The following is a 13700-nucleotide window of genomic DNA, read 5'->3' on the forward strand; positions in this document are numbered from 1 at the left end:
GTGGGTCCGATTACCAGGGGTTCCTCCTGTACCCCCTGCCTGCCTCCACCCCAGCAGCAGGCAGCTGCCTGTGTGCCCTTGTGAGCGAGGCTTTCCTCACCTTAGGGTTCCAAGGCTTAAATGGGGCTCTGCTGAGTGGGGAACCTGGGGTAGCCCTTAGGACACCACCAGCTTCAGTGCCCTCCGTGGTCATGGCCCTGCTCTTGCCCAGCTCCATTTGTGGTCACTGCAGCCCTGACGTGGAGCAGCCCATGGTGCCCCCTCCCCAGAGGTTTTCCATGCCCAGTTTCAGCACTGCCAGACCATACCCTAGGATGCAGCAGCACCTTCAGCAGGGGCTGGTGATGCCTGATCCCTTCAGCAGCCCCCACTCCTTTGTTTCTTCTCCTAAACCCCAAAACTCTTCATTTTTCAGGGAATCAGTGTCTTTCAGGTGGTTCCAGAGGATGCTGCCACCGGCCAGGGCCCAGCTCCCAGCTGCTGTCAGTTCTGCTACAGGGACCTGTGGCCATTCCCTTGGGTGCCACATTGTGCTCCTGGAGGTGCCCTCCCAAAGGGCTGATGCCCGGGGGACGGAGCTGACCACAGCTCATTGCCCGAGGGCCAGCACTGTCACTGGTTGCTCCCAGCTGCCATCCCCAGGGATGGGCAGTGGCCATCTTGTGTCCCCTGTGGGCGCCTTGGAAACCCTTGGCTGCTTGTGCTGTGTCCACCTCAGCCATGGGATGTCCCAGGGAGCTGCGTGGCCGGTGCCGGCCTCCCGGGGGTGCTGTGCGGGGCCGCCCCCTGCGGCGGGTCCGCGCATCCCGGCCCTCGGGGCAGTGCCGTGTCCTTTGAACGGGCTCCAGCGCGACAGGTGCTGGGAAAGGGCCGGCTCCCGCTGCTGTAACGGATCCTCCTCTGCCCGCGCTAATCCGGCTCCGTTACACCCGGCATAGAAGAGGCTGCTCCCTCCCGGCGCTGCCACAGTGCGGATGCTGCCGTCCTTACCGCCCTCTGCACCGGCACAGGTAAAGGGGCCGGGAGGGGTCCCTGAGGCACGGGAGCCCCCAGACAGGGAGGAAAGGCTCCATCCCCGCTCTGAGCTGCGAGATGTGGGTCTGCTCCGTTAGAGACAGCTCTGCTATCCCTCCTGTTCCAGTCAGACCAGCAAGCGCCTCCCCTCTTACTGCGGTCGCTGGTGGGCTTGTTCTGGGACTGTGCTGGTCTCTGAGTGGGTTGCACAGGCAGCGCAGGGGGTGTTTTGGGGCAGGGTGATGGGGGTGGCAGTGCAGGGAGAGCAGAGGAGCTCCGGACAGAGCTTGCATTTGGGGATCGGGTGCTGGTTTGCAGGCAATTGGTTGGCATCAACAGGTCCCCTTTGTGGGAAGGGCACAGAAAGAAGCTGTGGTCACCACCAGGCAGGGCTGAGCCATTGGGGTGGACAGTGCCAGGGATGCCCACCCTGCAGCCGCTCTCTCCTACCCCACCATCGAGGGACGTGGCCCTAATCTGGCACCAAGGCTGCGCCGCGGCGGCTGTTTGGGCTCCAAAGGCTCCGTGGCAGCAACAGGTGCTGGTGTCGGGACCCCGGTCAGTCACCGAGCGGCAGATATCGGGGCACAATGGGGCAGTGCAGGGACCTGCAGCCACGTGAGACCCCCGGCCTTGTGCCACCAGACGGGACACGGTCCCTGGCTCAGTGGCCTCTGCTTGCCCCTGTTCTGTGGGAGCAGAGCCGCTGCCTGGGTCCCGCCGTGCCCCTCTGCAGGTTCACAAAGCCCTCAGCTCCTGTCTTCTCTCCTGCAGGATCCTCGCTGAGCCAGGAGCACCCCAGGGCAGCTGCCTCCTGCCCGGAGCATCCCCATGGAGCAGGGCGGTGGGGCGGGCAGCGTGCCCGGTGCTGGGGGGGCTGGTGGCACAGCTCCCCCTGAAGAGGGCAATGCAGTCCCAGCGGCCCCCCAGGCTGCCCAGCCCCAAGGGGGTATGGAGACGTCCACCACCGCGGTGCAGGATGGAGGGAAGGACAAGCCCGGGCAGGAGAAGGCTCCAGCTGCTCCTGTGGCACAGGATGGAGGGAAGGCAGTGCCTAAGCAGGAGAAGGCAGTAGGAGAGGCTGGAGGAGGGAAGGCAGAGCCAGCCCTGGCTGCTCCAGAGCTCCAGGATGGAAAGAAGGAAGCGCTGGCAGAGGGAGCTTCAGCTGAGCAACACAATGGAGGGGAAGCAGCGCCTACAGAGGAGAAGGTGCAGGATGGTGCCACGGCCCAGGATAGAGGGAAGAATGAGCCAGGGAAGGAGAAGGCTGCAGGAAAGCCTGAAGGAGGGCAGGCAGCATCCATGGAGGGGAAGGTTCCAGCTGCTGCTAAGGCTCAGGATGGAGGAAAGGATGAGCAAGGGAAGGAGAAAGCTCCGGCTGCAGGAAAGCCTGAAGAAGGGCAGGCAGAGCTCACAGAGGGAAAGGGCCTGGCTGGAGCAGAGGCTCAGGATGGAGGGAAGGATGAGCCCACGAAGGAGCAAACCCCTGGTGGGTTAGAGCCTGAGGGTGGTGGGAAAGCAGAGCCCATGGAGGAGAAGGCTCTGGCTGCAGCAGAGGCTGAAGAAGGGAAGGCAAAACCCACCAAGGAGGCTGCAGCACAGGCTCAGGATGGGGGCAAAGAATCTGCAAAGGAGAAACCCACATCTGGTGCCAAGGAGAAGGCTCCAGCTCCTGTGAAAGCCCAGGATGGAGGGAAGGCAGCAGCAAAGGCAGAGAAAACCCCAGCAGGTAAAAAACCTGTGAAGACGAAGGCTCCAGCTCCTGCAAAGGCTCAGGATGGAGAGAAACAAGTGTCAAAGGCAGAAGAAGCCTCAGCTGCAAAAACGACTCAAAAGGGTGACAAAGAGGAGCCTGCAAAGGAGAAAGCCACAGGTCCTGTGAAGAAGGCCCCAGATGCTGCAAAGGCTCATGGTGGAGAGAAGGCAAAGGAAACCCCAGCTGCAAAGAAGCCTCAAGACAGAAGCAAAGAGGAGCCTGCAAAGGAGAAAACCCCGGCTTCTGCAGAAGTGCAGGATGGAGGGAAGAAAGCTCCAGAGGTGGAAAAACCCCCAGCGGCACCAAAGGCTGAGGATGGAGGCAAGGCAGAGCCTGCCAAGGAGGAAGCAACGGCTCCTGCAAAGGAGAAGGCTCCGGCCGCTGTGAAGGCTCAGGATGGAGGGGTGAAAGCTGCAGAGGTGGAATCTCCCCCAGCTGCGGCAGAGGCCGGGGATGGAGGCGAGGAGCCCGCAGAGGCAGCGGCCACGGCTGCGGCCCCGGGTGAAGGGGAGCAAGCAGCAAAGGCGGAGGAGACCGGCAAGCAGCAGCCGAGGGGCGCCGAGCACCCGCGCCCTGCTCTGCTGCAGAGCTTGAGCTGCCCGGCCGCCTGCCAAAGGTACCCGCACCCTCCTGGGGTGGGTCCCGTCCCTCGCTGCGCCCCGGGTCCCGCCGGGCAGAGGCGCTGGGCTCGAGGCGCTGCGGGCTCGGCTCTGCTCATCTCCTGCTCCTGCTTCCAGGGACGAGCAGCCCTGGGCGGAGGGGCCGGCAATGGAGGTGATACTGGAGGAGACCACAGTGATGGAGCCGGCAGACGGTCCGGCAGAGCCCAGCCCGGTCCCGGCAGCCCAGGGGGACCTGCAGCCGCCGGAGCAGCCCCCCAGCACCCCGCAGGAGAGGACATTGCCCAGTGCCACGGGGCAGGCCCCGGGCCCCGCCGGGGCTGTGGAGCAGCCTGGCACTGCGGGACAACCGTCCTCGACGGAGGCAGAGCCACCCCCGAGCCCCTACCTCACCCCCGATTTCGGGAAGGAAGACCCTTTCGAGATACTGGGTAAGGCTGTGGGGCACCTGCCTTGTCTCCGCACCCCAGGACACTCTGTGGGGCAGTAGCCGGGGGGTCCCCGCACCCTGCCTCAGCTGCCCTCCCATGCTGCCTGCTCATGCTCTTGGCTCGTCGCCTGCCCGGTGGCCTTCGAGCTCCTGTTTCACTGTAAACAGGGCTAAATGCGTCGTGTCCCCTCCCTGGGCTGCTCCGGCCGCAGCCTGGCACCGGGAGGAAGAGGAGCCCCGGGAGTGACAACCGCCGCCTGGCCGGTGGCTGGGGACAGTGTGCCCCTGTGTCCGGCAGCACTGCCCTTGTGAGGCCGCAGGGCTGGGGGTGCGTGTGGGGCTCCTGCAGTCGCCTGGGGAAGGGGGCCCAGGGCTGGGTGCTGGGGCGCACTGGGCGAGCAGCACAACGTGGAGGGCTGGTGGCCCAGAGAGGGTGACACGCAGCAGCGTGGCCTGGAGAGGGCGAGCGTGACATGCGGGATGGTGGGGAGCGGGTGTGCAGTGGGGTGGGTACCATGCAGTTGGGTGCTATGCTGCGGGGTGATGCTGTGGGCAGTGGTGAGGGGCCCCTCAGGGGATGCTCCATCCCCTGGTGCAGCCAGAGGACCCTGATTTGCAGCGGGACACTCGGTACCTGGCTGCATCCTGCACCCACAGGCTTGGCTGGTCAGTGCCACTGGGTGCTTCACTTCACCCGGCACCTGGATGTGCTCCCAGCCCAGGGCACCCTGGGGTGCCCATCAGCGGGGTCCGGGCCGTTCCCCTGCTCACCCCAACCCTCCTCTCTGGGCAGATGATGTCCCCCCACCACCAGCGCCCTTCTCTCACCGCATCGTCACCCTGCGGTCTGCCAACATCAGCTCCCAGTTCAACCTCAGCTCCAAGGAGATCCTGGGGGGGTAAGGAGGGGCCTGGGGAAGGTGGGGGGCACCCGGGGTTCCCCCAGCACTGCCCAAGTTGCTATCCTGCCTTGGGCAGTGGCTTTTCGTCAATGGGACTTACTTTGTCATGATGGGTTGGTGCTTTAGGCAGAGTGGGTGCAGATGGGTACGCAGGGTGGGGGTCTCCATCAGCCTGGGTGACTGATGGTGATGGCGTCACCTTCTCTCCCTCCCCAGGGGCAAGTTTGGTGAAGTCCACACGTGCACAGAGAAGCAGACGGGGATCAAGCTGGCGGCCAAAGTGATCCGAAAGCAGGGTGCCAAGGACAAGGTTTGAGTGATGCCAGAGTGGGGCACCTCCTGGCCATGGTGCCACCAGCAAGTGGTATGGCCTAGGTGGTGGGTGCCAGTGTCATGCATTGTGTGTCTGTGATGCTGTGGCACAGCCTGTCCCAGTGCCGGTGGCCAGGAGTGACCACCACAGGGCTCTTCTGCAGGAGATGGTGCTGCTGGAGATTGATGTGATGAACCAGCTGAACCACCGCAACCTTGTCCAGCTCTACGATGCCATCGAGACGCCGCGGGAGATCATCCTGTTCATGGAGTTGTGAGTGCTGGGGCAGTGCTGTGAGAGGCCTGATGCCTGGGTGAGGGGCACCGCCATGGGGATGCTCCAGAGATGGAGCAGATGTGCTGGACCCTGACCAAGCAGAAGGGGCTGGCCCCAGGGAATGTCCCCCCACCTTGCCTGTTCCCTCTTGAGCACCTCCCTGGCTCACTCCAGGCTTAGAGGCAACCTCAGGCTCTTCCTGGCCAGGACAGCATTTCCCTCTCTCATGGCTGTGTTGAGGGTGGAGGTGACTCAGGTCTTTGCATGCAGCTCTATCAACCCTGGGGAGCTGCGGTATCCTCTCTCTACACCAGCATCTCTATGGAGGGGCTGGACCGGGGTACCAAGGGCACGTAAGGGTCCCCAGGTGACCCTGCTCTCTGTCCCCATGCAGTGTGGAGGGCGGTGAGCTCTTTGAGCGGATCATCGATGATGACTACCAGCTGACGGAGGTGGACTGCATGGTGTTTGTGAGGCAGATCTGTGAGGGCATCCGCTTCATGCACCACATGCGTGTCCTCCACCTCGACCTCAAGGTGTGGGGCTGGGGGCTGACAGCAGAGACACGGGGGGCATTGGGTGGGTCAGCACAGGACCCCTGGGCTGCCAGATCCGTGCACTGGGGACATGTTCCCTCTTGGCAGTGGAGCAATGGTCTCTGTCCCCACAGCCTGAGAACATCCTCTGCGTTGCTGCCACTGGGCACATGGTGAAGATCATTGACTTTGGGCTGGCTCGAAGGTCAGCTCCATCCCTTCTCCTTGCCTCTCTCCCATCCTGCAGCTCTGCAGCCCTTTGGGGTGCTGGGACCCCCAGGACCTGCTCTGGGCTGTGGTTTGGCCATGGCTGCCAGCCCTGGCTCTCCCTGGCTGGCACAGGAGGGCTGGGGAGGGCAGCAGTGGTTTGGGGGAGCAGCCCGTCCCCCTCCTGCTGACTCCTCCCCCTGGATGCAGGTACAACCCCCAGGAGAAGCTGAAGGTGAACTTCGGCACCCCCGAATTCCTCTCCCCTGAGGTGGTCAACTACGAGCAGGTCTCCTACACCACGGACATGTGGAGCATGGGTGTCATCACCTACATGCTGTACGTCAGGGCTGCCAGTGCCAGGCTGGGGAGCAGAGCTGTCCTGGCTGCTTCATGGGGTGCTGGTGGGTGCTGGATGGGGAGATGGGCAAGGGCGCTGGGGTCTGTGCCCACATCTGCAGGCAGGATATGGTGCCAGCAGCCACACTGTGTGTGTGGCTGGGGCAGCCCTGGGCCAGACTGGCTCATCCTGGGGGTCTGCAAGGTGCCACAGCCTGGGGGCTCTCACTCCTCACCCCCTGCACCCCCAGACTCAGCGGCCTCTCCCCCTTCCTGGGTGACAATGACACTGAGACGCTCAACAATGTCCTGGCTGCCAACTGGTACTTCGACGAGGAAACCTTCGAGACCGTCTCTGATGAGGCCAAGGACTTTGTTTCAAACCTCATAATCAAGGACAAGAGGTGCGGGGCTGGCAGCAGCCATGGGGGTCCTGGGGTGGCATCCAGGCTGTGTGCCCAGCCCCTGGGTACCACACACCAGCAGCATCTCCTGATGTTCTGTACCAATGGAGCCTCATGTGGCCCTGCCCTTGCTGCTGGCTGTCCCCAGCAGAGCCCCTTGCACCTCTAAGTGTCACCTGCCCCAAGCAGGATGTGCTGAACCCTCGGAGTCCTGCCCAGCCCCTCTGATCCCTGGTCCCACCCCTCTGGCTTGTTCATGGCGTCCTGGGGCCCCTGGGTGGGCGGAGAAGGGGCTGATCGGGGGTGATGCTTCTCCTCTCACCCCCAGCGCCCGGATGAGTGCCAGCCAGTGCCTGGAGCATCCCTGGCTCAACAACCTGGCAGAAAAGGCCAAACGCTGCAACCGGCAGCTCAAGTCCCAAGTGCTGCTCAAGAAATACGTCATGCGGCGGCGCTGGAAGGTGTGGGGGACAGCCCGGGAGGGGCAGTGGCGCTGGGGGGGTGCTAGCCTCCACTTGTCCTGATGGGTGGCTTCTGGGACATGGATGGGTCTGTGTCACTGCCTGGGTACAAGGGCTGGGTACCCTGCTCATTGCAAGGGGTTGGACCTTAGAAGATCCCTTCCAACCCAGTTATTCTATGCTTCTCTGACCTCCTCACTTGGAGGAAGTGCTCCCCAGCTGCAGGTCCCCTGTGTGGTTGCCCCCACGGTGGGATCCCTATCAGTGTTGGTCCCTTCATGGTCATCTCCCCTGAGCCCATCCCAAGAGCATTTTCTAGGGGCAGGAGCAGCATCAGGACAGGGTAGGGGATGAGCCGCAGCATCAGCCCTGTGCTCCTATCCCATGCACCTCAGCTGTACCCGGGTGGCTGCCTCCCTTGTCCCCAGCCCTGGGTGCAGGGTCCGGCTCAGCCTCCGGTGCTGCAGCTCCTGCCTCCCCTTCACAGAAAAACTTCATCGGGGTGTGCGCTGCCAACCGCTTCAAGAAGATCACCAGCTCGGGGTCACTAACGGCGCTGGGCATCTGAGCGAGGGCTCCTCCGTGAGCCGAGGCCAGAGAGGAGCCGCTTCAGAGGGTCTCACGTCAGTCTTGCTTCTGGATGGCAGCAGGACCCTGCTGGGGTCCTCACTTCCCACTGCGGAGCCGGGGGCTGGAGCTGCTCAGCCCTGTCCCTGACCGTGCTGCTGCGAGATGATGCTCTGGATCCCATGTCACTGTGGCACACGCTGCACCCCTGCTCTGTGCCCCACGCCACCACCTCCATGGGTGCTGCTCTGCTGTGCTCCTGAGACTGCACCTGCCTTGGCACCCAACCGCTGTGGGACTCACTGGGACTGGAACACCACCCGGCTCCTCACCTGCACCCGCTGCTGCACTGAGCTCATCCCACCCCAGGGACCTGCTGCTGAGAATGCCAAAAGCATCCCTGCCCATCCCTGTTGAGCTGATGCTCCTGCCTGGATTTCCTTGGACTGCGAGGCTGCTCCTGAGCAGTGGTTTCCAATCTCATCCCTGGCCTGGCTGCGCAATGCCCAACCCACGGCACCTCTGCTCCATTTGGGCTTCCTTCCTGTGGTTTTGGAGGAGAAAGGCTGGTCTGGCGTGAGCCCCACGGCCTGAGCTGCTGTCCTGCTTTTGGACTGTGTGGTGCTTGTTGCTGGCTGGGTTTAAACCACGGCAGCCGCCCTGCGCCCTCGCTGCTCCCTTGGACCCAAGACTTGCACACTCTGCCTGTAAATGCCGCAGCCCTGCGCTGCCTTCGCTGACTCTGGACCCTGAGCTGCCCTTCCCAGTGCTGCGGTTTGGCGTGAGGACGTGGAGGGCAGGCGTGGACCCTCACCCCGGCGCTTTGGCACCGGAGCTGGGGCTGAGCCCCCTCCTCCTCCTCTTCCTCCTCCTCCTCCTCCCTGGCCGGCCACGCGTGCGGGCGCGGAGCTGGCCCCGAGCTGCGGCTCGCACAGGAAGGGAGGAAGCGGCGAGCGCTCTTCCAGCACCGTCCCCAGCTGGGAGCCAGCGAGGGAAGAAGGAGGCTTTGTGTTCTTGCTGCCCTCCCTGCCCTCCGGCTCTGCCAGCGGGGGAACAGCGCAACCTCTGCTTCCCCCGACGCCGCCAGATCAAGATGAGCGAGGAAATGCGGAGCAGCTGCACCGCGCTCCCCCGCTCCTGAGAGCACCGCTCCAGCCCGACCACCAACACAGCGGAACTGCCGGGCGGCCGCGCGCGGGGCTCCTGGGACCGGCCGGGCTGCGGGAGCCGGCGCTGACCCCGCTCCTCTGCCTCACCCCGGACCCCTTCCCCTCTGCCTGCGCCCGCGGGGCTCCCGGGTGCTGCTGCAGGATGAGCATCCCCGCGGCTCTGCAGCTTCCAGCCTTGCCCGTGCGGGGATGGGGACTGGTGGGAAGAGGTCCTGGGGTTCCCTTGCCCTCCAACTTTGGCTTTTGCTGTGGCCAGGGCTGTGTGTTTGCTCCAGGGCTGCCTGTGCCCTCTGTGCCTGCTGGAAGAACCCTGGGGACAGACCAGGGGTGGCATCAGACCCCCAGCCCCACCGAGGGCTTTGGGCTCATCCCCATCGGGCAGGGGACACTTCTCGTGGGGTCCTGCTTGGCTCTTGTCTTCTTGTAAATAAATGTACAGGTCTTCCCGCAGCCCCCCCCACCCCGCCTCCCTGGCATTTTGGGGGATCACTCCAGCCACCTCCCTGTACCTCTGCTCCTCACCACTGCAATCTGAGGGCTGCAGATAACCGAGGAGGGGATGGGATGGGATGGGATGGGATGTCTTGTCCGCAGATTCGAGGGGACAGAACGGGGCCACAGCTGTGCAGAAATGGTCTGAACACCCCAGCGTACTGGGGGAAAGGAATGGATGGATGGTCAAAGGTGTCCTCACAGTTTCAGCGTCTGCCCGTGGGGGGTGAGATGCCCCGGTAACGGCTGGTGTGGGACAGGTGCCTCTGTGCCCGGGGGTGCAGCCAGCCCCGAAGCAGTTAAGGCCACCGGGGCCCGGACGTTGCCTCCCGCCGCGGGCGTCCCTCCTAGGCGCTTCCTGCCGGCAGCCTTTGACCGGTTCCTGTCGGTGACCACCCCGCAGGCCTGGAAGCCAGCGCGGCCCCATCTGGTTTGAGTTACGCTTCGCGGCGATGACGTCTCCTTCCTGTCTGGCCCCGGGGGCTGCAGGGCCCTGCCGTGGGGTGGCCCATGGGGCTCCCGGCCAGGCCGTCACCCATGGCTGCTCCTGGCATCCTGAGCTGCTTTAGGGGATCTGTTCCTGGACATGGCACAGGGATGCAGAGGCACCAGCACATCCCAGTGCTCCAAACACAGGGTAGGGGACCCCCACCCCTACCACCCCACCCACTTTTCCAGCCTCTCCTGCCCCGAGATCCCCCAGGGGCACCCATTGTGCCTTCATCAGAGCCAGGAGAGTGGGGTTGTGGGCTGGCACTTGTGAAAGCAGCCGTGGCCCTGTCCCATGCACCCAAAGGAGGGGCAGAACAGGGGACAGGAGCCCCCAGAACCCTGGGGAAAGGACCCATTTTGCTGGTGACAGTGGGCCCAGTGATCGGGCTGATCCTCGTCCAGCAAAGGCTATAGCAGCCAGTGCCATCCCTTGTATGGGGTGTCCTGGTCACCCCCACTTATACCTGGCTCAGTCTGGGGTGTTTGCATGACTGCCTACAGCATCCATCCTGGAGCCTTGAGCACTCGCACTCAGCCTTTCCCCATCCCTGCACCCATCCCTATGGCACCCACCCTGTCCGCACAAGCACTGGATCCTGCAGGGAAGGAAGGGAAACAGGCAGACCTCCGGCATCGGCACCACCGGCAGCAGGCTGAGCCTGTGACCAGGTGCAGCCCAGTCCCCATCCACAGCCCGGCCCGGCCCGGCCCGACACATGCTGGGAACGGGCGAGCAGGCTGGGGGCCAGGCCACCCACTGCGAGCAAGGGAGGAGCAGGGAGAGCCGGAGCCATGAGCCGGGGTGGGTGTCGAGGAGGAGAGCGCTAGGACTCCCCATCCCCGGAGGCTGCAGCTTGTGGGGCAATGGGATGCTACATGCGGTGCCGCGCTGCTCCCAGGGCAGGGACCCCATCCCCGTATTCCCAGGCACCGTGAGGAGCCGGGGCGGGCTCGGGGCCTGGCCACGCTGCGTGGGAACCAGACGGCCCCTGGGCACAGCCGCGGCCTCGCTTCCTCCGGCGCCCCCGGGGAGCGCGCAGGAGGGGGCTGAGGTCAGCCGCGCTCGCCGCGCCGGAGCCGCCAGCATGATGTAGGCGCTCAAATATTGTTTTCCACTGGGGAAGGGAAAAACTAAAACGGGAGAAGAGAGAGGCCGGGGCTGAGCGGCCCCCCCTGCCCTGCCTGGGGCTGGGACGCAGCCATGGCCCCGCCGTCTGGGGGCTGATAACGGGGCTGACGCGGCCACAGTGCTCCCTGTCCCTGAGTGACGCAAGCGCTATCCCTCGGTGCCAGCGCAGCCCCCGCAGAGACCCTCGGCATTGGCCAAACTGGGGTCCCGTTGGGCTTGAGGAGCCTCAAAACCGCTCCCCACATCAGCGCGAGGTGCCCTCCGCAGCCCAGCATCCTCCCCCTGTGCCTGCCTGAGGCTGCTGTGCCGTGGGGTCCTCTCTCCCAGTCTGGGGTGGGCAGGATGAGGGCCTGGGCACAGCACCCCACTTGGCAGCATTGCTCTGCGCCTATTCCAGCACTGCAGGAGATGCTGCTCCAGTGGAAAGAGGTTGGTGGCTGGGTCCCACCCTGCCCACCCGGTGCTCCTCAGCCGTCCCTGGTGCCCAGCCCGGTGCCGGCAGCGGTGACTCAGCCGGTGCCTCCTCCCCAGCAGCCGCCCGGTGTGATTCAGATCGGAGGAATCCGCTTTCCCTGCCCGTTCCCACCGCAGCCCCTGGCACAGCCGGGCTCTAGGGGTGCCCTGGCCTCGGGGTGTCTGCAGAGACCTGGTGGGACCCCAGCCAGACACCAGTCCCCTGAGCAGGGACAGAGTGGGGAGGGAGCCCTGTCCCGACAGAGCAAAGCCCGACACAGAGTGCCACCACCTCACCGGTATCTTTCTGGGGCCGTGTCCTGAGGCTGGTGCTGGTTGTGCCAGGAGTGGCACATGGGGAGAAGCCAGATGCTTTGAGTGGTCCCAGGCACAGTGAGGCAGCAGCAGGGCTCCGTGGGGGCTCATTCCTGCTGCAGCACATTCTCTTGCCCCTCATGGATGTGATTCCCTCCTGCTATCTCAGAACAGGGATTTGCATGCTCCTGGCTCCATGTTGGAGCAGGACCTTGTCGCCAGCATCTCCCAGGGACAGAGGACCTGGATGCAGGTGCCTTGACCCAGGCCATGCCCTGTCCCGCTGCAGCCTCACTGCATCCACTCAGTGATCACCAATGGAGGAACCAGCGGAGATGAGGGATGTGCTGGTGACCCTGGGGACACGTGTGCCCCAGCCAGCGCTCAGGATGGGGCAGAGGGTCCCCAGCTCTCCCCTGCCCACCCCGAGTCGGGCACTGAGACCACAGAGGCAGCATTGGGGAATGTGCTTTATTTGGTGCAGGGGGCCGGTCCCTCACTCGAAGAAGAACATGCCGGGTGTCCGGTACAGGCAGGGGGGCAACCCCAGGGGGTACCCATTGCCCGCCTGCAGCGGGATCCCCCCCCCCGGCCCCCACGGCTCCTTCTGCTCACCCGCCCGTGGCCCCACGGTCCCGAAGGGCGGCTGTCTGGGGGCAGCAGGGGCCGGGGGCGCCGCTGCCAGGAGATGCTCCAGAGCGGTGCCGCAGGGCCGCTCCTTCACGCAGAAGCTCAGCGCCTGCACCCGGCACTGGTAGCTGCTGCCCAGCGCCTCGGGGCCCGAGCGGCCGAAGGAGCCGAAAACGGGCAGGGGGGCCTGCGCGTAGCCCTCTCCCTCTAAGAAGCAGGACGGGGGGGGCTTGCCTGTGCCTAGGAGGGCGCTGGGGAATGCGGGGGGCACCTGCCCAAAGGATTGGCCTGACCCCAGCCCCGGGGGGGCCGGTTCCTCACCCTCCAGCTGCCCCGGGGGGGTGCCTGGCGGGGCCGGCGAGTCCTGCGGGGGGTCCCTGTGCTGGGCGGGCAGCAGGGCGGGCAGCAGCGCAGCGTGCGGCGCCGGGCGCTCGTACTGACCTGGCCGGGGCAGCTGCAGCGCGGCCGGGAGCCCCCCGAGGGCAGTGTCCTTGGGCAGGCGGCTCTCCGGGGGGGAGAGGAACGGCCCCTTGGGCTGCGGCACGTCCGGCAGGTACAGGCAGGGCTGCCTGGCCTTGGGGGGCTGCCCCCGCACACAGGGCTCGGAGCACCCCGGCACTCCGGCCCCCTCGGGCAGCGCGGTGGGGCTTGGCAGGCGCCCCGTGGCCACCGGTGAGGGGTAGCCCCCCTCTGCCTTCCCCTCCTCGGGCAGTGAGGCGGCGGGCGGCCCCCGTGCCCGCTGCCTGGGGGGCTTCCCGCGCCCCTCGTCCCCATCGGTGCCCGGTGCATCCCGGAGGCCTCTCTTCCTGGTGAAGCGCCGTCGACGCCGCAAGAAGCTGCCGTTCTCGAACATGTTGTAGCAGTCGGGGTCGAGCGTCCAGTAGTTGCCCTTGCCCGGCTTCTTGTCGTCGCGGGGCACTTTGATGAAGCACTCGTTGAGGGAGAGGTTGTGGCGGATGCTGTTCTGCCAGCCCTGCTTGTTCTCCCGGTAGAAGGTGAAGCGGCCCATAATGTAGCGGTAGATACCACTGAGGGTGATGCGCTTCTCGGGCACGCTCTGAATGGCCATGGTGATGAGGGCAATGTAGCTGTAGGGTGGTTTGGTGGCCTCGGCGCTGGGGAAGGGGCCGCCGGACGGCTCGGGGGCCGCTGGGCTGCGCAGCACCGTGTCGCCGACGGGGAGGTCTGGCTGCAT

General features: G+C 65.2%; 2 protein-coding genes across 2 annotated transcripts; one reads left to right on the top strand and one right to left on the bottom strand.

Moving 5' to 3' along the window:
• Positions 1–1965: 1965 nt before the first annotated feature.
• Positions 1966–7826, top strand: MYLK2 (myosin light chain kinase 2; the record flags this gene model as incomplete). The annotated part of the gene is made up of 12 exons (XM_080627688.1): positions 1966–2503; positions 2567–3386; positions 3508–3821; positions 4614–4719; positions 4939–5032; positions 5199–5308; positions 5706–5847; positions 5982–6052; positions 6265–6393; positions 6645–6797; positions 7126–7258; positions 7746–7826. The coding sequence occupies 12 exons, from the start codon at positions 1966–1968 to the stop codon at positions 7824–7826; spliced, it is 2691 nt and encodes an 896-aa protein (XP_080483814.1).
• Positions 7827–12371: 4545 nt separating this feature from the next.
• On the bottom strand, positions 12372–13700 carry FOXS1 (forkhead box S1; the record flags this gene model as incomplete). The annotated part of the gene is made up of 1 exon (XM_080627732.1): positions 12372–13700. One exon carries the CDS (start codon positions 13698–13700, stop codon positions 12372–12374), a length of 1329 nt encoding a protein of 442 aa, XP_080483858.1.

Source organism: Psittacula echo (genome assembly GCF_963264785.1).
Source record: "Psittacula echo genome assembly, chromosome: 12".
NCBI lineage: Eukaryota > Metazoa > Chordata > Aves > Psittaciformes > Psittacidae > Psittacula > Psittacula echo.